Here is a 27,691-nt window from a genome sequence, read left to right on the forward strand (position 1 = left end):
GGAAAAGTATGGAATTTCAGTAACCTTGGTTGTATCACCAATGGGGTCTGGTAGGTGGGGGTAATGGCCCTGCCTGGCGCCAAAAAAGGGGGCACGACCCCGGAGGACCTGCCGACCACTGAGTTAAATGAAAAACAATATCAAATCCTTAACCAAAAGCGTAAACAAGAGTGCTGAGTGGGATATGTGGAAGTCGCATATCATCCCTATAGGTTGTCTCGATCGATTCAAATCAATCGACTCGAATGTGTTGTTCGTGGATGAGTCGGTAAGGCCGTCCCTCGAATCCTGCCGGCTGCGGCACGAACTAAAGCTTTTGTAGATGACTGTCGAGGACGCCACAAGCGGGACATCGGGAACCGATGAGCATCATCGATGCAAACAAATTTGTAGGCGATGTGAGGCCCAAAAGGTATTGGGTTCCAAGAACCACTAGATGTTCCTTTTGATTTAACAATTTATACTTTGCAAGCGGCAGCCCTTTCCTCACCGCCGGGCATCGCGCCGGGCGCCGCACGGCACCGGGCGCTGCCTTACCGCAGACCATGTGTTGCGGTACAGCATAACTTCAGGCGCTACAACTAGTGTCATCTAGCGGCCAGAAGGAAAGCTCAGCCCCGGACGCGTTACGACTTACGAACCAGCCAGGCGTCATCAATGAAAAATACCACGGCCCATGGGGGCCATCATATGAAATTATTTGCACAGACGCTTGCACAGAATCATACATGACAATGCTTTGAACATTGGAGGATCGTTTCTAGCAACAAACCGGTGCATCACAGCACACACACTTATCGGTAAGGTACTCACCGAATGCGGATCTTTCCAGTCTGCAACAAAGGAGCGCCTTTTTGAATGGTTTGAAGAGAAGCAGAAAGTATATCAGCGTTAAAACCCTCAAGTAATACGTCTTACACCTTTATTTTATGTCTTCCGACCGTCCGTCTTGCGATTCTTAAAGCCTGCAACAGAAATCATTGGATAGGAAATTGAATCAAATTATGCATGCACTGTCGGAAATACTAAGCCACTAAAACCAAAACATAAATAAGTTTTCACTTCGAAAGACTACGCTGTTTCCAATAAGCCACGTTTCCTATACAACATACATTATGCAATGCAGACAATCTCCACCCACATGGTACCCGGCCCAAGACAATACTGCGACATATGTAGTGCTATCAAATTAATGGCTCTGGTTCTCACGCCAGAGGACAATAACTTGTCCCACTCATCCCTCAGCGTCCCTTTGGAAGAACAAAAGGACGTTTGCCGACCATTCATTTACTTAAATCGGTTTCCACTTAACGGTTTATATAATGGGCCATGGCACAATGGCGTAATTTTGGCCCTCGTGTCCACGCTATGACATATGGTGTTTTTGAAGGTCTACCGTCTAGGCAAATTGCCAGCTGCGTGGCATGGAACGATAAAAGACCCCTAGGCCCTATCCAAATCAATTAACCTCATATAAACCACATTGAGGTTTATAATCATACAAACTTCAAATCAACAATCAAGCCTCATATAAGCTCACACCTTTTGGCTCTTTCATAGAAGCAACCAACTCAACAGTATAATGTTCAACAGAACATTATACACTGCGTGAGATAATGTTCATAGCTCACAAGGCAGGACCGGCTTGGTGTTTTACGGCTGACAAAAAAAAATGTATTTTCACCTATTTCACGGCTGAGCAAAATGTATTTCCACCGGCCTGCATAAACGCATGCCCCGACTCTTACATATTAGCGCATCTAAGCACGATAGCAATAAAGCATGACTCGCAGACCGGGGAACATCCCCATGCTGCCGGTCCTGGTAAAATAAGCGTCTCGCGAAGCGTTCCGCCACTAGACGATCTCGGACATGACATCGAACGGTTTTGGTGTAGCTTTGAGATGGAAATAGCAGTTCTACGGGCGCTCAAATTACAAGTGTCAACTTCATCGTTTACATTCTGGAATCAGACATCACAGAAGGGCGTCTAATTTGTGAAACCATAATTCAGCGTGACAGGAAATTAGCGCTCAATCGGCACGGCAGCGGCCGATTTCCCCGCAAAGCACCGCTTGGCCGACAGCTTGGCGAGTTAGTTTGTCGCTCGTCAGTTCCCCCACTGCAAACTGGTGCGGAACGCGGGGAGGGGTGATGGCACTAGCTGAACAGGCTGGGTACGCTTCTAATCAGTCATGGAAAATGGAGCAAACATTTCCTACAAACTAACGCATCTTCGCACAGGGATTGTAAATTTTCGTCCCGTATCCTGTAGTAACGGAAGCTTTCCAAAAGCTAAAGACACATTCCCACCAGCCACTTTACCTTCCCATTAACCACTTGAGTGTTTTCCACTTATCGTCCGTTCCATCCCTCCCGAACCGCAGCGGCGTCGGAGAACGTCAAAAATCGTTACCGACCCTGTGAGCCGTCCGTCGGCAGCAGCGGCGACGATCGAAACACGGCTCCATCGCCCGTGCCGTCTTACGTGGCGTGGTCGTCAGACAACTCACCAGACTTCCCCCGGAGTCGAGTTCAATAGCTGGGGTCTTTAAAACACCACACCGAGTCGACGGCGGCGACACCCCTTCACAGACCACCCGCGGCCGACAGCTTCCATCAACTGCCGTTCCGGGCAGCGGTGGCGGCGGCACACGCCGCGCGATTGATCAGCCCCGCAGCTCGTCGGTACCGGCATCACGAAACCCCGTCCGCCCGGGCAGAATATTATTACTGGTTCACTTACCGAGCGGCGTATACACTTACCGGTAGATGTGGCGCAGAGCCGCTCGGAAAGGAGCCTGCTGATAAATGGTAATGACTAATGATATAACAATAATCACATCGATACTGAAAGGAATATTTTAGAAATGACATCACCACAATCAATTGACCGAAATTGGAAAATTATAAGTATTTAGGTCTTCAATACGGACAGCTAGTTAACCCTCGCCAGCCGAGGGGGGGCGGGTGCTGCCACCCCCCCCCCTTTGCAGCTGAAACTTGGCATACCTGACTTTTGATTCAAGCTGGATCTTAAGACACCAACCGCATTTCGGGTCAGGTCAGGTCACTGACCTATGACGTCATAAGTGCACCTCTGCACGGTCTTCAGATGTCGCAACTTCGCAACGCCCTCACTGCCAGAGGAGCTTTCACAGGGAGATGAAATCTGCAGGACCTCGTATCCATTAGGAGTCTCACAACTTGTATCTCGGATTTTTCCTAGGTCATATGAAGTCAGGCCATTTTCGTGACCTCACCATCATAAGTCAACGGGGAAAAATGAAAACTGCTATTCTGGCGCCGGGAACGATCTCCAACTATCTCAAGCACACAGAATGGTGATTTCATGCACTCCTTGCAAGGTTCCATGCGTCACTTTTGCAATGTTGACCTTGCGTGACGTCATTTATGACGTCATTAGGGTCATATTAGTTTTTCGTCAATAACTCCCAATCACATTGCGCTAGCGAGTCGGGAAAGCCACCAATGGACTCAAGAGACCTGCCGAATCGAATGATATGCAACACGCCCTCCTTCGACCAATTTCGTGACGTGGGGGCGTTGACCTGACCGTGACCCGAGGTCAACACCCAAGTTGACCTCGCCCAAACAAAAAGTATATCACCCGACGCGCCTGAGCGAGGCAAACACGATACTGCCAAAATCGCGGCTCTGCGGCCGTTTTTGGCGAAGTTATTCACCAAAAACGGAACCGTACCTTGGGGCACTTGACCTGACCTCACAGGTCATCGATTGACCTAGGACCTTAAAATCGGGTATCAATTTCTGCGTCTCGTAACGGTGCACGCGCTCGTTTTTCCCGCGACGCGCTAGCAGGGGCGAAACGGCGAGGGGGTCGTAACCCCCCCCCCCTCGGCCGGCGCGTACATATGTAGAAAACCAATAGGTCCGGCGAAGGTTAATTTGTGGCTCGGGGGCTATGCCTCATATTAACCCTAGCCAGACTTACCAGCTTCCTAGGTACACCGAGGGCGTTGGAGACCTCTAGCCGTTTCACCCCCATTGAGATAGAACTTTGCGGAAAAACAAACGTGTGCGCCGTTCCGAGGCGGAGCAACTGGTGCCCAGTTTTAAGGTCTCAGGTGTCCCACCTTTGCCAACTGGTGACAACCGGTGGTCTCTGAGGTCAGGTCACATGCCCAAAAGTGAGGATTCGGTTTTTGCTGAATAAAGTTGTCAAATATGGCTACAGAGCCATCATTTTGGCACCATCATGTCTGTCGAGCTCAGGCGTATGATGTATGATGGGTATGATGTATGTTCAAATGATGTACTTCTACTTTTTGTGGGGGGAAGTCAACTAAGGGTGTTAATCTCCTCAGGTTTAGGCCAGGTCAAAGCTGTTCAGGTCACAAAATTGGTCAACAAAGGTCATGTTGCAAAGTACTCAATGCAGGATGTTTCTTGGAGTCTAATTCTGGCTTTCTCAGCTCTCTAGCTCCATTTCATCGCGAGTTATCGATGTGAAGCTGATGACCTTAGTGATCTCATGCATGACGTCATGCAAGGTCAACAATGCAAAAGTTAACCTTGCCAGGTGTGTATGAAACACAATTTCATGTGCTTTGTCGTGTTGGCGCTGTGGGTAGCGCGTGGCTGGACGGACGGTCCGTGACAATCTATTGATCTGTGGCTGATCTATTAGAGTGTCCGTCCGAGAGCCGTACGACGGCTGACAGAGCCTGGGGGTCGCGAACTGGTGTGGTAACCGTTACGCCCACCTGGGACGCCCGAGTCGGTACGGCACTTGCGGTGTCGTAACCGGATCGGCGGGAACCAGCAGAACGCTGTTGGACCGGCGGTGAAAGTCGGAACCGAGCACTCGCCCACCAGTGGGGCGTCTGGTCGAGCAGGTCTACCCGCTAAGGCAGCCTGAGCACGAACCAGCGGCCGGGTCCGATCAATGACCGTGGTCCGACCAGGGTGTCAGCGCAATGGCCAGTCAGAGGCGTCTTTAAGGGCGCAGAAGCCCACCTCGGTCGACTGTGGCCGGTGCAACCTAGTCAGGTCGTTTGTGTGAATCTCCGTGTTCTTCCTTCGCCTCAGAGTAGCCGCTCTTCTCCAAATGCCCGAGCCGTTTTCTATGTGTATTTGTCTTGTAGCGAACAGCAGAGTCGAGAAACGAATTGACAATGTCGCCGAAAGCCGCGGTCACATGCTGGCCTTGCCTAGTACTACCAATATGCCCGCAGGCGCGGCGAGAGACAAGCTTAACGTATGAGTCACCGTCCGGCTGTCGGGAGAGCCCCTACCGCGACCTTTGCTCACAGTCATGACGTCACGACAATGGGCTCCTAAACGTACGGGCAGCGGCCGCCTCAGGGGTGCCGCCGTGACCTTTGCACACACGTTCTATAGCGTATGGCACAGCGGTTACTAGGAAGGTTGAGGCCAGCGGCAGGCCGGTTTACAAATAACAAACATGACGCGCAATTGACAACAGGTAACAGATTGATTAATAAAGCGGTGACAATACAAATGAAAATGACAACATGAAATGACAAATCGCATAGGTGACAAATCGCATAGATGACAAATCGCATAGATGATCCCTACAGTACCCCCTCGCCAGACATGTCGCGGACAAAAGTGACATGGCGATATCTTACCGGAGGTCGTATGACGCGGCCGGAGCGGGTCGTCCGTAGTATCGGCTGAGGCTGCAATGGTGCAGCGTCAGCCCGAGCGACGGCTGCAGGGCGATTTGGTGCGAACTCGCCGGGAAGCCGCAATGTGGTGTTGCCGGTATTGCTGCTGTTGCCTCTGCTGCTGCTGCTGCTGCTGTTGCTGCTGCTGTTGCTGCTGCTGCTGCTGCTGCTGCTGTTGTTGCCGCTGTTGCTGCTGCTGGACGGTCGAATGGTGCCTTGCTGGAGCATCTTGTTGAACTCGTGCGATTTGAAGGCGCTCCAGCGGGAGGCGTCGTGGCCGCTGGTACACCGGTGGACCCTTGGTGACGATGTGGTGCGTCACGTTGTGCTTCACCGGTGTCGGTCCAGGTTTTGGTGAGGTCACATCCGGGTACCGGGCGAGGACAGCTGCGAAGCGAGCAGCAGCCTGCTCCCGGACGAGACGCACTCCGATGGAGCACAGCCTTGACCGCTCGGCGCTGGCGCAGACGGTGCCGTCCCGCAGGAGACGCTGGTTGGCAACGTCCACGACGAGGTGATGTGCGGCCAGGAAGTCGGTGCCCAAGATGGGTGTGGTGACGTCAGTGACGAAGAATCGATGTTTCAGGCGGTGCTGCTGACTCAAGGTGACGTCCAGCAGGCAGGTGCCGTGCACCGCGATCGGTGAGCCGCTTGCCGCGACGAGCTGCTGGCCGACAGGAGCAGGGGTCAGCGTAGACCCGTTGGGCAGGCAGCGGCGAGGCAGCACGCTGACCTGCGCCCCCGTGTCGACTAGAAATTGCCGGTCCGTCTCCGTGTCCCTCACGAAGAGGAGTGGCGCGGCAGGAGGGGCGCCCGTGCTTTGCGCCATCAGCACGGGGCGCCTCAGTTTTCCGAGGCGATCCAGGAGCACGGCAACTTGCATCGGCGCGCTTGGGCGCCGAATCGCTGGTGGTACCAACACAGCGTGTCGTCGTGCGGCGGCGTTGAAGGACGAGCCGGTGACGGGCGGCGTGACTGGCGAGACGCTTGGCGCGGCCGGGAACGGCTGCGGTCGCGTCGCACGGCGTCCTCGAGTCGTCGGTTACTGGCCTCCAGGCGTTCCATCTTAGCGACCAGGGAGGCGATGACGGTGTCCAGCGCAGGGGCTGCAGCTGGCGCTGGGGCTGTCACTGCAGCAGCGATGGGCGGTGCCGGCTGTGTGTACGGCTGTGCCGCGATCGCTGATAGCCGTGGGTCCGGTCCGCTAGCTTCCAGGTACCGGTCGGCCGCTTCTGCCAGTGCGTCAAGCGTGCTGTCGGCTGGCAGGAGGGCGAGGGCAGCACGGACGGGCTGCGGTAGCCGTTGTTGAAAAAGGGTACGGAAGAGCTCCGTATCAACCGGGGCGTCCCCGGCTGCGGCTAGCTCGTTGCGCATTGAGCGCAACAGCGCCGTCGGCTTCTGATCGCCGAGCTGCTGGCGGCCGAGCAGGGCTTGTAGTCGGTCGGCGCGTGACTGTGCCAGGCGGGCTTGGAGCGCCGCACACAGCACGTCAAAAGACCGGGATGACCGAATGACGTCCTTGACCTGGACGGCGATGTTGGCGGGGAGGTTTGCAACGAGGAGCTTAAACCTCAGCTCGTCGGAGTCGACCCCGCTGACGTCGAAAGCGCACTGCACCTGCAGTAGCCACAGGTCGGGCTCTTCCGGAGAGTATGGTGGTAGCCGGAAGCTAGCCATGGGCCGATGAGTTGACTCGGAGGCTGAAGCTGGAACGCTGGCTGGGTCTTGAGCTGCGGCGCCGGACTGTGCGCTGTCCGCAGGCATGACGAGAGGCTAAGGTCGAACAACGGAGATCACGTCGGGGTCACCAATTGTCGTGTTGGCGCTGTGGGTAGCGCGTGGCTGGACGGACGGTCCGTGACAATCTATTGATCTGTGGCTGATCTATTAGAGTGTCCGTCCGAGAGCCGTACGACGGCTGACAGAGCCTGGGGGTCGCGAACTGGTGTGGTAACCGTTACGCCCACCTGGGACGCCCGAGTCGGTACGGCACTTGCGGTGTCGTAACCGGATCGGCGGGAACCAGCAGAACGCTGTTGGACCGGCGGTGAAAGTCGGAACCGAGCACTCGCCCACCAGTGGGGCGTCTGGTCGAGCAGGTCTACCCGCTAAGGCAGCCTGAGCACGAACCAGCGGCCGGGTCCGATCAATGACCGTGGTCCGACCAGGGTGTCAGCGCAATGGCCAGTCAGAGGCGTCTTTAAGGGCGCAGAAGCCCACCTCGGTCGACTGTGGCCGGTGCAACCTAGTCAGGTCGTTTGTGTGAATCTCCGTGTTCTTCCTTCGCCTCAGAGTAGCCGCTCTTCTCCAAATGCCCGAGCCGTTTTCTATGTGTATTTGTCTTGTAGCGAACAGCAGAGTCGAGAAACGAATTGACAATGTCGCCGAAAGCCGCGGTCACATGCTGGCCTTGCCTAGTACTACCAATATGCCCGCAGGCGCGGCGAGAGACAAGCTTAACGTATGAGTCACCGTCCGGCTGTCGGGAGAGCCCCTACCGCGACCTTTGCTCACAGTCATGACGTCACGACAATGGGCTCCTAAACGTACGGGCAGCGGCCGCCTCAGGGGTGCCGCCGTGACCTTTGCACACACGTTCTATAGCGTATGGCACAGCGGTTACTAGGAAGGTTGAGGCCAGCGGCAGGCCGGTTTACAAATAACAAACATGACGCGCAATTGACAACAGGTAACAGATTGATTAATAAAGCGGTGACAATACAAATGAAAATGACAACATGAAATGACAAATCGCATAGGTGACAAATCGCATAGATGACAAATCGCATAGATGATCCCTACAGCTTGACGAGGTCTACGATCATTGTCAGCGCCAAACTAGCGTATCCGTACTGCCCAAGCACATGAGTCCTCCGTGCAGCCTAGTGGATAAGGTCAAAGGTGTCCATCTTGTAACTCAGAGGCATCATGTTTGCGGAGGGGGGGGGCTCCACACAGTATAACTTAGACCCGTGTTTCTATCTTCATTCTTCCACCAATGTGGCAACTGGCGAGACTCGAGAGGGCCACGGAAAACCCCTGGTTTTAACCACAGTGTATATAAATAGTTTTAACTTTTGCTAGTGGACCAGGTGTAGGTAAGGTTGAGTGGTGGATCTGTGACTGTGTGATTGATCTTCGCGAAAAGCGCCACTTGGCATGGCACCCGATTCAGTCACCCATTTACTATGCTGTCTTACAATATTTAAAAATAATGGGTCATGATGTCCTAAATATTTAGAAGTGTGCTATTGTTCATATTCATTTTCGAATCAACCCAGCAGGCCACTAGGCCATCTATACCTAGAGGCGATCATCCACACATTGCAGGCCGAGAAACCCAAACATGATCACATTCTTTTGCCGCTTTGACAGCCAGATGCATTCGAACAAGGAGATGTTTGATCCTAAATAAAATGCTATTGCTTACCTTGAGGTGATAATCAAAATATTTCCGCAAATTTAATTTCAAACCCCGCATTCCCAAACCTCCCAAACCAATCGCCCGCCCGCGCAAACTGAAACGATATTTTGAAACGAGTGCGCCAGTTTCAGGGACAAAGTTCCAAGCCTATTTTGCAGCTAACTTATGTCGAGGGCAGCGCAGACCACAGATCCACCACCTCTTCGCATTATCCCACTTTGAGAAAGTGCTTCAATTTTTGATAAGCAAAAGCGAAATTCGCATTGGCGTAGCTGTTTGATTGCACACAAAGATATCAAGTTCAAAGCAGTTGCCAGTCGGATCTGTTTTCTTCAAAACTTGGAATACTGCGCATAAAAAATATTGACATGGGCCCAAATATCCAAAATTTTCCAAAAAGAAAAAGCAAATCACCTTATCACGCCATGAGACCCAGGTTATATTTCTTCTGTCATGCGCCGAAACAGTGTAACAGTGAACAGGAGGTGGCGGTGACCTGACGGTGGTGTTGCGCGGCCGCCGGTCAGAGTCCCACGCCGCGGTACGACTCTGGTGGATAGGGGAAACGGCACGTCAATTGCATCGGCGTGCGCGCCAGCTGCACAGACTGAGAGGAGAAGCCTTCTGTAGCCTTCGGGGCACCACAGAGCCACGCAATGCCAAACAAAACCGGGCGCTCGGAGCCACCCTGCGATAGTGATATGTTAAAACTATTCTAACGCGCACTAAAATAACTTCAAATGAAATGAATGTCACAAAAATATGCGAAACAAAGCACAGGCAGTCACTCGGCGTCGCAATGGAAAACAACGGTAATGCTGAACACGGTCGAAATAATGCATATTCCGACGACTCTCCAATCCAATGACAAATCCAACATCACGACGGGCGCTTCGCGGTGTGCCAACCAAGCAGACCGTATCAAAACAAACTCGCGCGCTCGCGAGCGGGCCCGAAGTACCATCCCTGACGCGAGACCCAGCTCCTACGCCCCTACCTCCCTAGTCTCACTATTTCCCACGCAGCCAACACATACCGCTCTTTCCGCTTCCGCTGCGAGCAGACGTATAAAACACAACAGGCTTCAGTGTAAAAATATAAAACAGGGCGAGAGGCGTGCTGGCGCGAGCAGCGATTGACGGCACGTACCGCGGCAGACTCGGAGCGCCGAGTGACCGGCGTCGACCGCACCCCACACGGTTCACTGTCGGGTTAACTGGACTGACAGAGGCCCTCACGGTCACGGGTGGGCCTCTGATCGCCGGGACTGGATCTCCGCTGCAGAAAACAGCCGACACCTTTCGGAAGCTCGGGTCCGGTCTCGGCCACAAAACACCGCCCCGTCCGCCGACAGGTTCACTTGGGACGCGCTACGCACCGCTCACCGCATCGGTATGTTTTAGTGGTTGACTGCGAGCTACTATGAGACATGTATGGACCTACAGCTGACCCCACAACCACACGGTGAAACAGCGAACAGGCTAGTGTCAGGTAAGGCCATGTTCGCGCAACCCAAGCGCGACAGACAGCGCCCGGTTCGAATCACTCATAGACGGTATATCTCGGACACACAGGCAATACGTCATCCACACTCGTAACCCTTCATCTTGCTAATACGTCACTAATTCGACACACTGCATGTGAAAATATACCCTCTTCCGCGAACACCGCACCCCCCAGCCCAAAACAGCGAGACCAAACCACTCCACTAAAACGCAGACGATAAAAGCCGCGGCCTGGCACGTGTGCTTTGTACATACGAGCTCCCTTTCCACCGATGCTGGTCCTAGGCGGACACCACGTCTGGCCTGGGCTGGCCGGTGGAGGGAGGCGCGGCAGACACCGCCGGCGGCACGGACGGCGTCTGGCCCGGCGCCGGGGGGCCGGGCGGGCTGACCGCGGCCGCCGGGGCCGGGCCCGGCGCGCCGGCCGCCGGCGCCGCCGCCGGGGGCGCGTGTTCCCCGGCGCTGCCGCTCTCCCTGCGGCCGGGGGAGAGCAGGTCCTGCCGGTCTCGCTGGCGCTCCTTGTTGGGTCGGAACGCGTCGGCGAGTGCGTCCACTCGCTCCTTGGTGGGCGCCCAGCGCGCGTGGCCGGCGTCGTTCTGCAGCCAGACCACCACCGTGCCGTTGCCCGAGCGCATGGTCGAGTCCGCTCTGAGGGAGGGGACGGGGCGAAGTCAGCAAACTGCAGACTCGGGTGGTAGGCTATAAATGGGCATTTTTATAGGACGTTCACAGATTAAGCACCTTCAGCATAAGGCGATACACTGGGACTGGGTCGGGTTGACAGACAGTAGTAACTAGCGTCTTGAGTGTAGCCTCAGTCATCCACTAGAGACCCCCACAGTCATCCCACCCTCACAGCAGCCATATCGCGGTGCGAGTCGTTACCTCTCGGGTGAGTCGGCCGGAGAGGGTCGGAGCGGGTCTAGATGCCCCTCTCCCCCCCCCCCCCTATTCACACACACACTGCAGTCATACCCTCCATTTGTTACCTCTCGGGTGAGTCGGCAGGAGAGGGTCGGAGCGGGTCTAGAGGATCGCTCGGCCGCAGGTAGGAGGGTGCCGCCAGCACGACAGCGGCCGGCACGTACAGACCGCACCCGCTGGTGGCACGGACCGGAGGACCAGAGGGTGATTAGGATGGGGAGGATCGGCTGGTTAGTGCGATAGGTGGGCTAGAGGTTCGTATGGAATTGTCAACGGCCAGCGGTTGGTAAGGAATTGGGTAGACAGTAGACACAGTGAGGGGTTAGAAGGGGACGTGGACAGAATTAGGAGGAAAAAAATTGACAGAAACTGGGCAAGCTGAGTCATACGATAACAAGATAATTAAGTATGCTATCAAAATGACTGAATGGTAGGTCGAGTGTATACTGCACATTCCACTCCAATCAATTACAAGGAGGCAGGCTCCATATAGGAAAAGTTCACCAGCGTGGATCCATGAGCACTCTCGCCCCATTCCGGTACGTTTGTTGAGACCCCACGGCCACGACAGTCTCCTTCGCCCGCCGCTCGGCTCCGAGCCAGTCTCACCTGCTGACCACGTGCTGGAAGCCGTGCCGGTAGTGGTGCTCGAAGGCGGGCAGCGCGATCTGGCGCCGGTTCCACCTGCTGCCCTCCAGCTGACTGAGCGCCGCCGGCGCCGGGTCGCGCCACTCCGGGAAGAACACGACAAACGAGAGCGGCTCGGCAGTCTGCGAGAGCAGCCGCTCAAAGTGGGTGACGCACGCCTCCATCAGCTCCTCGCAGAACGGCGGGTTCGCCTCGAACGAGCCGTGCGTCGGCTTGAAGTCGAGCACCATCCTGAGGCAGAGAGGGGAAGAGTGTAAGGGGGAGAGGGAGTTAGGGGAGGGGAGATGAGAATGGGACAGTGAGAGAAGACGACAAAGCTAACAGAGCTCAGACAACTGATGGATGGAACAGATAGCCTGCCATAAGGTGACTTGCCCTAAGCCGAAATTGGTCCACATAATCAAATCATAGCCCATCCGGTACTCATCATAAAATAATTCGTTATACAATTCTGAATAAATTAAAATCGTCAGCGAGCGTCTGGGGATTGGCCTCGTAACCTTGTTTCGCCAGTCAACGAAATCCTACGAAGTACGAACTAAGCTAAACCGATACCCGCCCTAACGACGCATGACCGAACTTATCCCGTCACGACAGACAGAGATCCTTGGCACGAGCCAATATGACTCGACCCGACCCGTCACTCACCCCCGTGACCCGAAGTAGCCGTCTGTGTCGGGGAACGCGGAGCAGTACTGTCTGAAGTAGCAGTTGAGCGGCGAGGCGAACAGCTCGAACGTCACCCCGAAGTTTTTGTGTAGACACTCGAGGACGGTGAGAGGCAGCGCCGCCTGGTGGGAGAACGGACAAACAGCGGTCAGCGTCGGTCACAGCCATGCAGCTATCAAGCAGCACGCGGGTCACGGACGGCATCTAAAAATAGGAAAGTTCGGCGGCAGTTGAAGATCTACCGCCACATCCACCAGTGCGACATGAGAGAGACTGTGACTTGCAGGCCAAGTGACGTGGGTGGCGGACAGATATAGGTAACTGACATGACCAAATCACCTGTCTGGGCAAAAGATCAGACTGACCTGGGTGACGTCTTGCATTAAGACACTGACCTGGGACCTCGCTTGTGTGCCGGGCTGGCCCGTAAATATAAGAAAGACTAGACTGACCTGCGTGGCCTGTGTGGCCGAAGTCTCCCCGCCGCCGGTCGCCGCCCAGAACGTGTTGTAGCGCTTCAGCATGCACCAGACGCGCGTCAGGAACGAGTCCAGCTTGCGGTCCTCGATGCAGCTGTACCGGTACAGCTGCTCCTGTGGACCGAACAGAACGTCAGCGACTGGCGAGACCGCGGAGGGAATGGTAATCGTGGGATGAGCGCTGCGGTATGCTTCGTGAAAAAAATGTCGAGTTTTATCGACGTTTATATAGTGAATCCACAAGGCAATAGGCATGGTAATTCAAGTCATTGGGAATGGTTTGACGGCGGGGAATCCCATGTCAAACATTTAGTGCCAAATGTCACGGGTTAATTAATACGGAGCAAAAGTCTTGCATTATATCGCGAATGACTGCAATTGATTGCCCTAATACTCTCAACTGAAGTAAATTTGAGTTTCCAACAGCAAACACTATCAGCTATCATATTATTGCCTCCTAAAAAAAAAAACATGACAGCCATACGCCACAGCTATTCCCCGCGTCCTCACCAGTTTCTGCAGGTAGAGCGTGTTGATTTTGAGCGCCTCTCCCTTGTAGCGCAGCATCATGGTCTCCTTGTCCTGCAGGTACTCGATCTGAGGCAGCCGCGGTGAGGGCAGCGCGTACTGGATCGGGAAACACCACACCTTGCGCGGGTTCTCCACCGTCAGAGACGTGTGAATCTCTGCCGGGAGGAGGACAAAAGGTGGGAGTGATCAGTGCTGGTACACACGGACCCGGATGGGGCAGATGTTTCGGGTCAAAATAATCTTATCATTATTGGACACGCAGTCAACGGACAGAAAACGTGCCTCGTTGGACCCATTTTTGTAAAGTGCATTCATTCATTCATTAATTCATTCATTCATTCACTGATCGATTCGCTCATCCATTCATTCATTCTCATCAATTCACTCATTCATTCATTTATTCATTAGCATTTACTCAGTGTAAGTAAGTATAAACATTACGATAAACGATGAATGCCTTTGCATGAAGCCAGCTGCTGCTGCAGCTGACCCATACCCCGCGCTACCCGCTCCACCTGCACCTCACCTACCTGTGATGTTGTGCTCTTTGAGTAGCTCCCAGTGTTTCTCGTGTATCTTTTTGGCGTAGTCGGCCGACAGGTTGTACACCTTCAAACAGATGGCCTCCACTGACTGTTTGGCCGCCTCCGTGATCTGCGGCTGGCACTGCCGCTTCAGGTGCTGCAGCCGCTCCTGTTGGAAACAGGGGGGGGGGGGGGGGTGGCGGTTAGCTGTCGGGGGGCTCTGTGATCTGCGGCTGGCACTGCCGCTTCAGGTGCTGCAGCCGCTCCTGTTGGACACAGGGGGAGGGGGGGGGGGGGGGGCTCCGTGATCTGCGGCTGGCACTGCCGCTTCAGGTGCTGCAGCCGCTCCTGTCGGGCACGGGGAGGGGGGTTAGCTGTGCGTGTCGGGAGGGGGGGGGGCTCTGTGATCTGCGGCTGGCACTGCCGCTTCAGGTGCTGCAGACGCTTCTGTCGGACACACACGGGGGGGGGGGGGGGTGGTCAGTTCAAGTTGAGCACGCAAACGGATCTCGGAATCATGGCTTGAGTTCGAGTCCATCACTTGTTCCTTGGAAAGAAGCGTTCGTTCAATTCGTTTTCATATTCAACTGAATTTTAATGATGATTTAAAGGGACCCTCCCACCTTCAAAAAAGTTAATGAATTGGCATAAAAGTGACATCCCTTGGTTCGGAAAGATCAAAAATGAATATCTATCCAATTTCACCGAAAAAAAAAATATTCACTGGTTTTTAAGATATTAGCCGTTTACTTTTGTTTACTTTCTGGGATCTCCGCTGTTCCTAGCGACTTATTTGGAAGCAATAATTTGGCAGCCTCGAAGTGCGGCAGACGTTGCGCGCAAAGCAGTGTATACCACCACGTGTTAACAATGGTTTTAGTCTAAGATTTAAAAATCGTTAGATCTCCACTGACATCACAAATTCTAAGGGGGCATTCCAATGCATATTTAGCTCCTTAGAATCCGAAAACTACAAGTTTGAAATTCCATATCTCCGAATTAAAGCATTTTTCGATGTTGTGAGTGCCCAAACCAGTATTTGCAGGCCATGGCCACCAATTTGGCTATCTCAACTCAAAACTTATGTTAAGGTGGGATGGTCACTTTAACAGTGACAGTCCCATAGCAATGTCGGCCGTTTGCGACCTGTACTATTCCATTCTTACCTGAAAGTCGTCGAACGAGGCTCCGACTGTGCGCCGCAGCCACTGGAACGTGTCCTCCACGTTCCACTTGACGATCTTACGGCTCTCCGGGCTGGCCGTCCTGATGGGCAGATGAAGGGGCGGTCAGAGTTGCTGAAACTTGAGGCACAGCAAGAGCAGAAAGGAACAACGAACGGGTCAAACGCAGCTGGGATTGGGAAAGAAACGGCTATACGGGAGCTGCTTGGGATATGCGGTACTACATGGAGCTATGGTATTGGAATGCGATGAACGGAGTCCAAGGCACTCCAGTCGAAGGCACTCAGCTGACCCAATAACCAACCAGCCATCCCTTTCATGCTCAACGCCAGTCATGTTCCCTACTCACCTCGACTCAATCATCTTTTTGGCTGCCTCGCAGTAGCGCGAGAGCTGCTTGCGCGCCTCGCCGGTAAACTTGGGCTTCACCAGCTTCATGGGCAGGTCGTTCATGATCTCTCGGTACATGGACATGGAGATTTCGGGGTAGCAGAGCGAGGGCAGCAGCCGGTCGGTGCCCGAGTCGATCACCTTGCGCTCCATCAGCCAGCGGCTGAACGAGCCCACCGGGGCGTCCACACCTGCCACACGGTACCGGGGGAGACGGTGTCAGGGTGCATAATCCTCTCCCATTCAAAACACATTCCGAGAAAAATTATTTTAAATGCTCAGTCGGCTAGATCAGTCGATAAAAGTAGTTTCAGCTACCTACTCATTACGCGTCGACAATATTGCGGGACAAGTTGCAGAGCCGGGGCTTACCGCAAAGTGGGGCAGAGCACCGTCCTATTTACGGAATGCGCCCGAATTGTACAAAACGTCTGCTTGGGCACCCGCAAATCGACGGAACTAGCACACGCTCTTTCTAACCGTACTGTAGCTATAACCGCGGTAGTGAAAACTGTCCGACAAGCCAGTATGATATAAATGGACTGGTGACATGGTATTCCAGCATCAATACGCATTACGCACCCTCTCTGGAGTGGCAGAGCTCCTGGTAGGTCTGCCGCAGCTTGTTGGTCAGCTGGGCGCGCATGATCTCGATGTCCGGGTGTGGGTGTGGAGTGGTGATGGGCGGACGCTCGAAGATGACTGCGTTGGTCGGAATCTCCAGGTCCCATGGACCACTGCCGGGACAGGTCACAGGTTAGAGATCACAGGTCACAAGTCACGTCAAAGGTTACACGTCACAGGTCAAGGGTCGTAGGTCATGGGTTACAGGTCATGGGTTACAGGCCACATGTCAAACGTCACATCCTGAACTGCCAAGAAGACCGGAGAGTGGCAACGAGCACACGTGCTCCAGTTATACTCGGACAGAATCGATGATCGTAAAGACCTTTCAAACTCCGTCTTTATGGTCGGATGCTTATATAATATCGGCCAAACATGCACTTGTTTCGTAACAGCTCTCGTAAATATGCGGCAGCCGAACGACACGGCAGCACCATTAGGCCGAAACTGACGACATCAGGCATGGAACGGTAGCCGTCGGCATTTCAAGCGGAATCGTGGCCCTGCCATTTACGGCTGGTGGAAATTGAGTCGGGAAGCACGTCCTATTACGCTATGTTAGAGATGAATGCAAATGTCATCGCATACACAATACAATTACAAACGATCTGCTTCGTAATAAATACGTTATGGAAGCACGATCCGAAACAATAGGCATCTACGATAGTGCATCTCAGTACCTAGGAGACGTAAAAATAAACTACCAGTAGCAATAAAATCAACCATGCTCAAGGTGTCGCAGCATATTTATATGTGACTTCCATAAATGCATTTGATCTTGTCGATGATTATATAAAGCCACAGCCCCGGCACATTGCAGCTACGGCTCTCGGGAAACGGTAGAGCTTTCCCGCCCATCTCCCGCACAGCCCCCGACTCACTGGACGATGGGGATGCGTTTGGTGACCGGTCCGCCGAACTCCTCCGAGGCGCGCCGCTTCAGGCCCTGACCCGGATGACCCGGCTGACCCATGATGCCCAGTGGGTCGGACACCGGGTCAAACTGCCGAGGGGAGAAGGTCAGATAAGACAAATGACAAACGGTCAGCTCAGCACGCAGCATGGCAATAAATAATTAGTAGATACGAGTAACATGTCAAATGTCAATCGATAGTTTAATCGAGATACTAAACAAGTCACAAATGATATCGCATCCACTCCCTATGCTTCGATTTTTTCACGCTGTCAGACTTGACAGGAAAGCCCTTCCCAAACACAAACAGCGCTTAGCATATTGTGGTAAGCGTAATATAGCCATAAATTTATGAATAACCATGCAGCTTGAACTGGCATCTTTTTTGAATGCATGAGTGCGAATTTCCGTTTCTGCCAATCGCACATATTTGGCGACTCATTTTCCGCACTACGAATACGAATATGATGCTGTCGACTCGAGTCTCGAGTCCCCGATGCTGTCGACTCGGCCATCTTGCAGAGTCCGAATATCTGCATCCAATGCATATGGTAAAACCACTCATAAGGTTTACCAATACATCGAGCGTCCTGCGTCGCTGCAGATAATTCAAAGCCATACCCATCGGGACTTGCATATCGAGCACACGTCACGACTCAAATCAAAGTTTTACCGGGGACGGTCACATGTTTGTCCCATTATTGCCATCTATAAGCTAGTTCTACTCCCCAGTCCCCACTCATGCTCAGTGTGGGTCCTCACCTGTTGCCGTCCACCATGCAGCGGCGGCAGGTCCCACAGTGACTGGTTGGTGAGGTGGTTCCAGAAGTAGTGTCTGTTCTCCCTGCGGGACCACAGCCGCCGCCAGCCCTGCGCCACCAGTTCCGGGGGCAGCTCCTGGGTGTCGCCCGGGATGGGCGGGGGAGCAGCTAGAACTGGGGTGCTCGGGCCGGCCACGGCCATCGGAGGTCCGCTGGGTGTGGAGAGTGGAGGCAGAGATGGAGCGGCACTTGTTCCAGGCTGTGACGGCACTGCACCTGCTTGGCCAGCCTCCCAGGTGGCTGGTGGCCTGCCTGAGTTCATGGTGGCTGAACTGCTGAAGAATGGATAAAAACAGTTTATTGACGAAGAAATAGATAATCATGTGGTAGAAAATAAGAAAGGTATTTACCATTGTTTAAAACTGAAGCAATAAATTAAGTATCCACTTCAAAAAGTAAACATAAGAGAAGTTACTTTTGAAAACAATGAAGGAATTAACTCTCAAAGTAATGCTAATACCATCAAACTTTTAACAAAAAATGCCTCAGCAATCAAAGCAAAATGAATGACAGAACCATATGGTAAGACCAAGGAAATATGTTGATCATAAAATTAGGACATTGAACATATAGAAAATGAATGATAATGGATATAAAACACGTTTTGAAACACATATTTAAATAATTACGCCATGCTTCCGGTGGGCGGGCCACAGAACGAATCTAAACTACACATAGGTTGGCAAACAGGACACAAAACGGGCCAAAACTAGCATAAAACTACATTAAATTAACTGTTTCGTAAAAATAACCATAAAAATTCCAGTTCTGATGGTAAGATTCCCGAGCACACCTTATTTAGCACGCGAAGCGCACGGACGCAGCCCACACGGAACGGACGCCATTTCCCTCTGACGCCGATGATCGTTATTTTGGTCACGTGACCAATACAATGTACGGTAGATGTGTTTCTCCGTCTTCTTGTAATTATTTCATGCATTTATGTGTCTTATTTTGGTGATGTTAGCTACTTTTCATTTGAAATATAACAAAATTAGGAGCTTAGATTACCATATTTTAGCATACACTCAAGGAACTTTGCAAACGATTTTCAAGGAGTTAAAAGTTAAAGTCATTTGAAAGTTCCTGTACTTATAACTCCATCGAAATATTTGATATACTTGTTCAAAATGTCATTGGCGTAAATATTTTCAAAAAAAAAGCCTCTTCTCGTTCAGAATATGTCATAGAAATTCTTTATAAATCACATATTCGTCAAAATGCACACAATTTATAAATAGTAGCTGCATCCTTCTATGAAAAACTGTCTTTGATGCGCCGTTTTGGGTGTTGTAATTTTTCCACTTTTTCTCTTTGAGGTCAAAGGCCGATCGCGGTGCATCTTCGTAAGAAAATATTGATTTTTTATTAGTTTTGGGTGTCCATAGCCTTTTGTTTGAATGAAATTTGTGTTAAATAACATCATCACGTTTTATTTGTCCCGAATCACTTGTGTACGATGCTATCACTCCGCTGTAGTCACCCTAACGGAATGCGATGCTGATGCACTGTTCTTTCCATTTCCCCAAGGCCGTTTCCTGTTTCTCCTGTTTCTCTGTTTCCTTGCTTAGTGCTTACCGACAACATATAAGGCTTTTTGTTCTGACTTTTGAGCTGCAAGCTTAAATTAAGTATTCAATGCAGGAAAGCTGATAAATATGTCTTCACTGGTCCTCCGTGTGGCAGCGGATGTGCATGGTGTTGGTGTCTGTCTTGTAAGTTGTAACCCTGTGTCAGTATCAGTGACTTTGTGACTGGGTCTCAGTTTATAGCTCCACTTTGTTAAGCCCATGTTTCTTGTCAGCTACCTATCTAACACCTGGAGAAAACGGATCCCGCTAGACCATGTGGGACTTGTCACTGTCGATATATAATAGACTTGTTGAAAAATTTCACCAGTGAATTGGGTGCAGGCAAGGTCAGGTGGTGGGTGCCTTCTGTTATTTACAGCAAGCACCAGTTAGTGTGACACCAGGGCTCAAAGCCATTCCTTCATCCACAGAGACACTAATTTTCTAAAGGAAAGAGAACAAAGTTATGATATTAATGCAATATTGGATTCAGTTTGCCTTCCCAGTCACAGGAAATTTGAAACACATACCATCCTGAGCTGTCACCTGTTGATAAGATATTGTGATGCCTAAGGGATTGTCTTGATGTCCTGATTGTGATGCTTTTTTAGGAGTAAGCTCATGGTGTCATTTCATAGCCCTGCCACTCCTCTGCAAGCTATCAATTTCAATTCAAATTATCAACAAATTGAAATAAACTAAGGATTGCTATAATTGCCTATGGCACTGGCCTATTCCCATTCCCTCTCCCTTACTCTCCAGACCCTCATGCGGATTCTGACTGTTCTAGTCATTTAGCAGTAGCAGACATCAAAGCAGCAGGATTTTATGATCAGCATTCTATTCAGAGGTGGATTCCTAGTGAATGGCACCCTACTGGTCTCAGTAATAACTTTGGCTCTTACCATACCAAAGGCTCCTGCCCCTCAGCACTCAGCAGCCTTTGACACCCATGTGGGCCATTGTTCAGTTAACTTCTTCATCAGGGCACCTTTTCCCACAGCATATGGTAATAATGAACCAAATTTATCAAATTTTCTTACTATTTATTGAATGAAAAGCAATGCTAGTGTTGGTACCTTAATGGGATTGGTAAATGGTATCTTAAAGGGATCATGACAACATGACATCCAAATCTTCTGTTTCAGCTTTATTTACTTGGCCCCTGTAGCAAGTCATGGCTGCCCTTCAGATCAAGCCAGCCCAGCTGAAAAAGCTGTTCACTTATGGTAAGTGGGCTGTGATTTCATTTTATGATATCTGCCTCGAAATATAATCCATTTTGTGTGACCAATTACCAGCTAATGCATCTATTCAAATGTTTTTACTTCATGCATTACATATATTCACAGATATTTGCTCACTCATTCTACTGGTACTCATTCATCACCCGGAAGACCATATAAAGTTATTGTTTGTATATCTAAAAGTCTATTTTGAAATGATAGGCAAACGCCTAAATCAATGCGGACACGTTGTCAGGCAGCGTCGGCCACGTCATACACCGTTGTGGCCTCACAACGGTGGAGTCGCGTCGAAGACTCGTACTCATCAGGCCGCGTCGGCCACGTCGTATATACACCGGGCCGTCGCGCACCGGCGAAGTCCCGTCCAAGACTGTCGCGCCCCCATCCCATCTTAGTGGTTTCTGGTTTCATATGCAATGCTTAGTGACTATTCACATAACAAAATATGGTAAATATCAGGCATGCTCCTATAGTAGCATGGCTACACTGGCCAGTCAGCTCCCTTACACACACTGTCACATGTCACATGCATTCCCACCATCTGTGTTGTCCAGGCGGCGTCCGCACGATGGCTGCTGCCGCGCAGGGCAAGAAGAACATTGTGCTGGTGGAGGGTGTCCGCACGCCTTTCCTCATGTCTGGCACCGATTACAACAAGATGATGCCCCACGATCTGGCCCGCGAGTCGCTGCTGTGAGTCGTACGGGAGGGGAGGGAATGGTCGGCGCCGGTGAGGGGATCGGGAGATAGATACCCACTGCCGTGGCTTTTCGTGGAGTTGGTTCGTCTTTGGTTAGAATCGCTAATGTACAATTTGATATTGATTAGGTTGTATTGGTATTGGATGGGGTGCGAATTCATTTAAGGGCTCCTTTTTAATGCCCTGCAGCATATTTACTCAGAAAGTTGTTGATTCTATCAGAATACGAGCAACATATGGCTGGGGAATACAAGTGGTTCTCAAATTCTCGTCCGGAAACATAGTCGTCTGCATCAAAATCCAAGTCACCCTGACTTCACTCACCGCCTGCCGTCAGTGGCCTGGTGCGTAAGGTGGGCTGCGAGCCGTCCGACATCGACTACGTCACCATCGGCACCGTCATCCAGGAGGTGAAGACGAGCAACATCGCGCGCGAGGCGATGCTGGGCGCCGGTTTCTCCGACCGCACCCCGGCGCACACTGTCACCATGGCCTGCATCAGCTCCAACGCCGCCATCGCTACCTGTGAGTGATAGAGTGGGAGAGGGAAGGGGAGGGGGAGGGAGGTTTGGTGGTACTGCTTGTAAAATATGTCCCTGAGGGATTAGTGGAGCTGGTGGTGCCGTTCTATTTTACCCTCAGCTTTTTCCGTATTTTGTTTTTATTTTTCAACACCACATTCAATAGTTTGGCGCTCGTGAGCTCGCAGTTCGCATTTCTTCCGCCCGTGACAGACTAACGATGTATCGTCTCCTCTGCACCCCTCCTGTGAGCATTAACTAACCCCCTACCCGCTCCGGCAGCGGTGGGTCTGATCCAGGCCGGCGTGTACGACACGTGCGTGGCTGGCGGCGTCGAGTTCATGTCCGACATCCCCATCCGCCACTCGCGCCAAATGCGCGCCCTGATGCTGCGCGCCAACCGCGCCAAGACCATGGGCCAGCGGCTGGGACTTCTGGCCTCCATCCGGCCCTCGTTCTTCACACCGGAGGTGAGAGTGGGACGGGGGTAGAGACTGAGTGGGGTGTGTTCAGGCGTGGTACAAGCCTGGTGTGCAGATTGATAATGTGACGTTTGTTATGCGACGTGACTGCATGTGCGAGATTGTGATGTCATTCCTTTTCTTGAGCAGAGACCGGGATAAGCCTTGAATCGAGTGCCGGGTATCGCCGAGTTCTCGACTGGTGAAGTGATGGGCCACTAACCTCTGTATGACCTCTAGGTGACTCCGTTTTGACCTATCTGTGACCTCCCCAGCTGCCCGGTATCGCCGAGTTCTCCACCGGCGAGGTGATGGGCCACTCGGCCGACCGTCTGGCGGCGGCGTTCTGCGTCAGTAAGGCCGAACAGGACGAGTTCGCCACGCGCTCCCACCGCTGCGCCATGGACGCGCGCGACAAGGGCTACCTCTGCGACGTGGTACCCGTGAAAGGTGAGAAACGGGTTGGCAGGAAGAGAAGGGAGCTGGTTAATCTGAAGTCAAAGCAGTTGGTGCCAGATGTTCCTCGAGGCTTGAAGTGTCCTTCCCTCTCAAGCGATGCCAACGTGCCAATATATGCTGCTGGTCAATTGATTTAGACGAAAGTTTGCTCTTAAACCGAAAAATATCAGTGACAAAGAGAGGTGTTTTATGATGACTGAACTCGACCTGTCAATAATATCCCACTGTCAAACTGAGTTGACAGTGATGCGTAGTTACGGCCTTTCGGATGACACGTTACACTTTCTTGCCGTTCCAAATCCAGTGCCTGGTAAGGAGGTGCTGGTGGAACAGGACAACGGCATCCGTATCACCCCGCCGGAGAAGATGGCGGCCATGAAGCCGGCCTTCATCAAGCCGCACGGCTCCGTCACCGCCGCCAACTCGTCCTTCCTCACCGACGGCGCGTCAGCGTGCCTCATCACCACCGAAGAGAAGGCCAAACAGATGGGCTGGAAGCCCAAGGCGTACCTCAGGGAGATGACGTTCGTATCGCAGGACCCCAAGGACCAGCTGCTGCTCGGGTGAGAGGAGTGGGAGTGGGAGGGAAAGGGGGAGGGTAGGGAAAATGTGTGGTGCTTTGGCTCTGTTGAGTTACGATGGTTTACATTGTAGGAGCTCGCACCATGTGTTATGCATGTTAGCTTTTGTTGTATGATTTTGGTAATGTTATTTATTTTGAAATACTAAGAGAAAAATGTTTTGGCTTCAGTACATTTGACATTTTCGTTTGTAATATCGGCAGTACCATTCGCTGTTGTTCTGTGGCCTGCGTTCCTTGTCGTGTTTCGTTTACACAAGATATCTCTGAGCCTAGTTTCCCTATGGTCTGTGCCCGTCTCCCACCGGTCGTGCCGTCTGTGTCTATCGCTAACCCGTTCGCCTGTGCCCCGACAGACCGACGTACGCCACGCCGCGCGTCCTGGAGAAGGCCGGCCTGAAGCCGAAGGACATTGACGTCTGGGAGTTCCACGAGGCGTTCGCCGTGAGTACTGCGTCTTTGCGGTGCTATTATGAAACACAATTCCATTTTGTTCATAACCGACGAAGTTCGTTCCGTAATAATGCTAGTAAACTCAAAGGCTGATCAGTTGCGATGTTTGTTTATTAAAACTCTACAAGTGTTTTGTTTTACCATTTTAAGTGTTTGGAAGAGAGCGTTAGTCGTCTATGGTCCATATTCCGTTGACCTTTGTACCCGTTTCCCTCCGGTTACAGGGTCAGATCCTGGCCAACTTCAAGGCCATGGACTCTGACTACTTTGCCAAGTCCCAGATGGGCCGCTCGGCCAAGGTGGGCGCTCCACCGATGGAGAAGTTCAACAACTGGGGCGGCTCGCTCAGCATCGGACACCCCTTCGGTGCTACCGGTACGTGTGGCCAGTGTCCTAATACAGCTCATGACGGTGAAATGTCCTCTGTGACTGCGACGGCCCTAAGCCCACATCCTCCATTTGACAAGTCGTCCAAGGTGTTATGCTCCAAATAGTTATATCGAAATATTCGGTTTATTCCTGTGATAATTAAGCGAGGATTTTATCAGACCGTTGTTTGGGATTTTGACTAGCACAGGATACATTAAAGTTCGATGCACAAAATATCCAATGCATATACAAGGACAGTGTAGATTATAACAAAGTTCTATGAATGTGGCTGTGCGCAAACTTCCCGTATATGTGTGATGGTAACAGTCGACGTCCTCTGCCGGTCGCAGGTGTTCGTCTGGCGATGCACGCGGCGCACCGTCTGATCCAGGAGGACGGCAAGCTGGCTCTGATCGCCGCCTGTGCCGCCGGAGGACAGGTGAGGACGCTGCGGGAGGAATGTGGGAGCTCGGACTACGGGTGTAGGTACTTTGAGAGGGAGATGTGGATGTACGGAGAGAATACTGCGTATGAGGAATGTAAAGCATGGGCTAGGAGGGGCTACTGTGAGAGGATGGGACGGGACAGAAGGAATGGGTTAGTGGGAGGATACTTTGCTCTTCTCTGGGAGGACGGGAGAAATATAATAGAAAGGAGGATATCATGGCTAGAGGTATTGGCCACCTAGCTCAACCACACAAGGACAGATGTCCAGAGATCAACTGGATAATGAAGTGGGAATTGAGTTTGATCGGGACTTACCCTAGCAACCTTGTTTATCAACTTCCTTATGTGACTGGCAGTTTTTTGGATGGTGGAGCGGATACGGATTTCCTGTCAGTTGTGTTCGTTACCGAGTTTCCTCGTGCGTCATTCTTTGATCTGGCACTGCAGTCTGCACTTGTAGATCCTGTTAATTCATTATTTTCATGTTGTTTGTGATGACAGGAAGAAGGTCCAGGATATATCGGGCGGAATAATCGGGGTCGTGTTGCTGAAGTGTAGTTGGAAGCCGATAGACTGATCCCTCGATCAGAATAATAGCCGAAGGTTCTTCGATGTGTTTGTTATTGGAAGTGTGGCTGCCGAAGCTCTGCCAAGTGGAATTGCGGTTTTTGTTTCTTACCATCATTTTCAGCGTGATTAACGTTTCTGGCATTGCCGTCTCATCAATATCGCAGCGTGCAGAAAAACACCGTCTATTTTTAGCCGGAAGCACGTGACGGTTCCTGTCGATTACCGTCGGCCCGGCAGTGCTGCCGCCTGCCGGCCCTGTCACCGGCCTGGCTGGGAGCCACACCCCACTGACCCCCCCCCCCTCCCCTCTCCCCCGCCTACGTCACAGGGAGTCGGCATGATTGTGGAGCGCTACCCGGGAGCCAAGCTGTGAGCCGACCACGTGACTGGACACCCACAGACGCCGCCAGTTGCCGGAGATACTCCGGCGCCTTAACCCGCGAGTTGCTGGGGGGGGGGGCGTTAAACGCCCCCACTTTTTTCGCCGGGCCATAGCATAAAAACGGCGCGCCGCAGGCGCGCCAAATTTTGGGTACCTGTAGGGAATTGGTTGAAGTTTATTGTGACAAAGTTTCAAAAAATTCGGTCGGGAAATTTTTGAGATATCGAGGTTTTAGTGACGTCATGATTTCTGAGTTTTCGACCAAAAACGGCATATGTTCAAAAAATCATATAAAATCACAGAATAGACATACAGACATGCTGTAAACGCCATTAGACTGCCAATACCATGTTCAATCAAATGGATATCTTCGATTATTGATTATTGTTCCGCATTTTCCATAATCTTGAACTGAATCTTGGCAATTTTTCGTGACTACTTCACGACCATGATACATGAATTTCTTAAATTGAACTTTTTGAGCCAAACACGTACACATATGATAAAATAAATGTCACCATCGTGTTCTACGCCCCAAATTACCTATAAAACATGTGTCACAGGCTGCGAATATCAGTTTTGATTTTCGGGGATATGTGCCTACCCGGTTGACCTGACCTTGACCCTGACCTATGCTTGACTGACCCCTACATGGAGCTGACACTCTTGTAGGCCTTATAAGATGGATTGTGCACCGTTTTGACAGAGTTTATGGCGAGAGGCGCCCATTGCGAAGTCCTGAAGTCCATGCTACTGAAAGCCCGATTTCAGGTGTTTGACCTGACCTTGACCCGACCTGTGACCTCAAAATTCAACTTTAAAGTACTCATCTGAAGCGTCTCGTCGCGTTCTTTCGTTTGCCGCCTCGTGCGTTTCGCTGCGCCTATTGGTTCTCGAGTTATCGGCTGGGGGCGTTTAACGCCCCCCCCCAGCAAACGGTGGGTGGCGAAATACCCCAGCAACTGCCGGGTTAACAATGCAAGTGGCCTCCCGTGGGGCGAGCGGGAGGCTGCCACGGTTACGGGCCGGGTCAGCCAGAGGGGCGACCGGCGCCAGACCCCGCGCCGTGGTGAAATGCGCGTATTTTATCGGTATGGGCACATACGCAGTGCTGACGATTTTGTATGAAAGGGGAGTGTGAAGAGTGGTGCAGTTATCGGAGTACGAACTGGAAACTTATCTAGCGCCTGTTTTGAGCACCGCGAGATGTGATGGTGGTTCGTTATCAGAAATATGGCTGATCTGGGAGATAAACATGTTGGAATGAATGGATTATAGGTGGCCGTTGTCGAAATCGATATCGGCCGTGAAACGAACATCGCTCGCCTATCGGCTGTATTTGGACTGTGGCGCCACCTGGATAGTGGTGGGCCGGTGTTGACAATATCAACACCGATAAACACGCGCTATCCTGTCCCAGACAAGTGTGATCCATGTAGCCTGCTGATTCCAATAAACGGAACTTATTGTGAGGTGTTGTGGTATTGGTAGTGCGGGCTGCGGATTGGCTGGAAGTGGCGTTATAAAGGCCTGGCTACACAATGCGTTTTCTGCGTGCGTTTTTGCAGGTTTGCGTGTTTTGCGTAATATCGTTCTAGGAAAAAAGTTATAAGCAATATG

At 51.9% G+C, this 27,691-nt stretch overlaps 2 protein-coding genes and 1 long non-coding RNA gene across 5 annotated transcripts in view; 1 reads left to right on the top strand and 2 right to left on the bottom strand.

Moving 5' to 3' along the window:
• LOC122393050 overlaps positions 1 to 9,179 on the bottom strand; it is a 28,169-nt gene extending 18,990 nt beyond the window's left edge. The window contains exons 1-2 of the long non-coding RNA XR_006258615.1: positions 9,106 to 9,179; positions 814 to 965 (exon numbers count right to left, since the gene is read on the bottom strand). This is a non-coding gene — a long non-coding RNA (uncharacterized LOC122393050). The remainder of the gene's footprint in view (positions 1 to 813; positions 966 to 9,105) is intronic.
• Positions 9,180 to 9,509: 330 nt separating this feature from the next.
• Positions 9,510 to 19,172, bottom strand: LOC122393049 (mRNA (2'-O-methyladenosine-N(6)-)-methyltransferase-like). 2 transcript variants are annotated; one of them, XM_043388632.1, is made up of 13 exons: positions 19,105 to 19,172; positions 18,253 to 18,586; positions 17,459 to 17,580; positions 16,536 to 16,690; positions 15,913 to 16,144; positions 15,546 to 15,645; positions 14,386 to 14,548; positions 13,835 to 14,010; positions 13,298 to 13,438; positions 12,825 to 12,967; positions 12,138 to 12,407; positions 11,594 to 11,704; positions 9,510 to 11,252 (listed from the first exon to the last, which is right to left on the bottom strand). In XM_043388632.1, exons 2-13 carry the CDS (start codon positions 18,571 to 18,573, stop codon positions 10,886 to 10,888), a joined length of 2,301 nt encoding a protein of 766 aa, XP_043244567.1. In that variant the 5' UTR covers positions 18,574 to 18,586; positions 19,105 to 19,172; the 3' UTR covers positions 9,510 to 10,885. The 2 variants fall into 2 exon arrangements, with proteins under 2 accessions (XP_043244567.1, XP_043244568.1); XM_043388633.1 differs by lacking the exon at positions 11,594 to 11,704 and having other exon boundaries at positions 19,105 to 19,164.
• Positions 19,173 to 19,587: 415 nt separating this feature from the next.
• On the top strand, positions 19,588 to 27,543 carry LOC122393053 (trifunctional enzyme subunit beta, mitochondrial-like). 2 transcript variants are annotated; one of them, XM_043388637.1, is made up of 11 exons: positions 19,588 to 19,657; positions 21,031 to 21,111; positions 21,684 to 21,822; positions 22,167 to 22,354; positions 22,633 to 22,820; positions 23,087 to 23,261; positions 23,575 to 23,833; positions 24,207 to 24,294; positions 24,528 to 24,678; positions 25,023 to 25,111; positions 26,018 to 27,543. In XM_043388637.1, the coding sequence occupies exons 2-11, from the start codon at positions 21,060 to 21,062 to the stop codon at positions 26,060 to 26,062; spliced, it is 1,374 nt and encodes a 457-aa protein (XP_043244572.1). In that variant the 5' UTR covers positions 19,588 to 19,657; positions 21,031 to 21,059; the 3' UTR covers positions 26,063 to 27,543. The 2 variants fall into 2 exon arrangements, with proteins under 2 accessions (XP_043244572.1, XP_043244573.1); XM_043388638.1 differs by lacking the exon at positions 19,588 to 19,657 and adding an exon at positions 19,747 to 19,765.
• The last annotated feature ends 148 nt before the right edge of the window (positions 27,544 to 27,691 follow it).

The sequence above is a fragment of the Amphibalanus amphitrite genome, unplaced genomic scaffold (genome assembly GCF_019059575.1).
Source record: "Amphibalanus amphitrite isolate SeventyFive unplaced genomic scaffold, NRLGWU_Aamphi_draft 000513F_arrow, whole genome shotgun sequence".
Taxonomy (NCBI): domain Eukaryota; kingdom Metazoa; phylum Arthropoda; class Thecostraca; order Balanomorpha; family Balanidae; genus Amphibalanus; species Amphibalanus amphitrite.

What these genes read in the sequence shown, in the direction of transcription:
- LOC122393049 (XM_043388632.1), bottom strand. Translation starts at nt 18,573, where the DNA reads ATGAACTCAGGCAGGCCACCAGCCACCTGGGAGGCTGGCCAAGCAGGT. An exon ending in GCTCTGCCACTCCAGAGAGG is followed by an intron (nt 16,145 to 16,535) that starts GTGCGTAATGCG and finishes ACCGTGTGGCAG; the next exon opens with GTGTGGACGCCCCGGTGGGC. An exon ending in AAAAAGATGATTGAGTCGAG is followed by an intron (nt 15,646 to 15,912) that starts GTGAGTAGGGAA and finishes TCTGCCCATCAG; the next exon opens with GACGGCCAGCCCGGAGAGCC.
- LOC122393053 (XM_043388637.1), top strand. Translation starts at nt 21,060, where the DNA reads ATGGCTGCCCTTCAGATCAAGCCAGCCCAGCTGAAAAAGCTGTTCACT. An exon ending in AAGGACCAGCTGCTGCTCGG is followed by an intron (nt 23,834 to 24,206) that starts GTGAGAGGAGTG and finishes GTGCCCCGACAG; the next exon opens with ACCGACGTACGCCACGCCGC. An exon ending in AGTTCCACGAGGCGTTCGCC is followed by an intron (nt 24,295 to 24,527) that starts GTGAGTACTGCG and finishes CTCCGGTTACAG; the next exon opens with GGTCAGATCCTGGCCAACTT.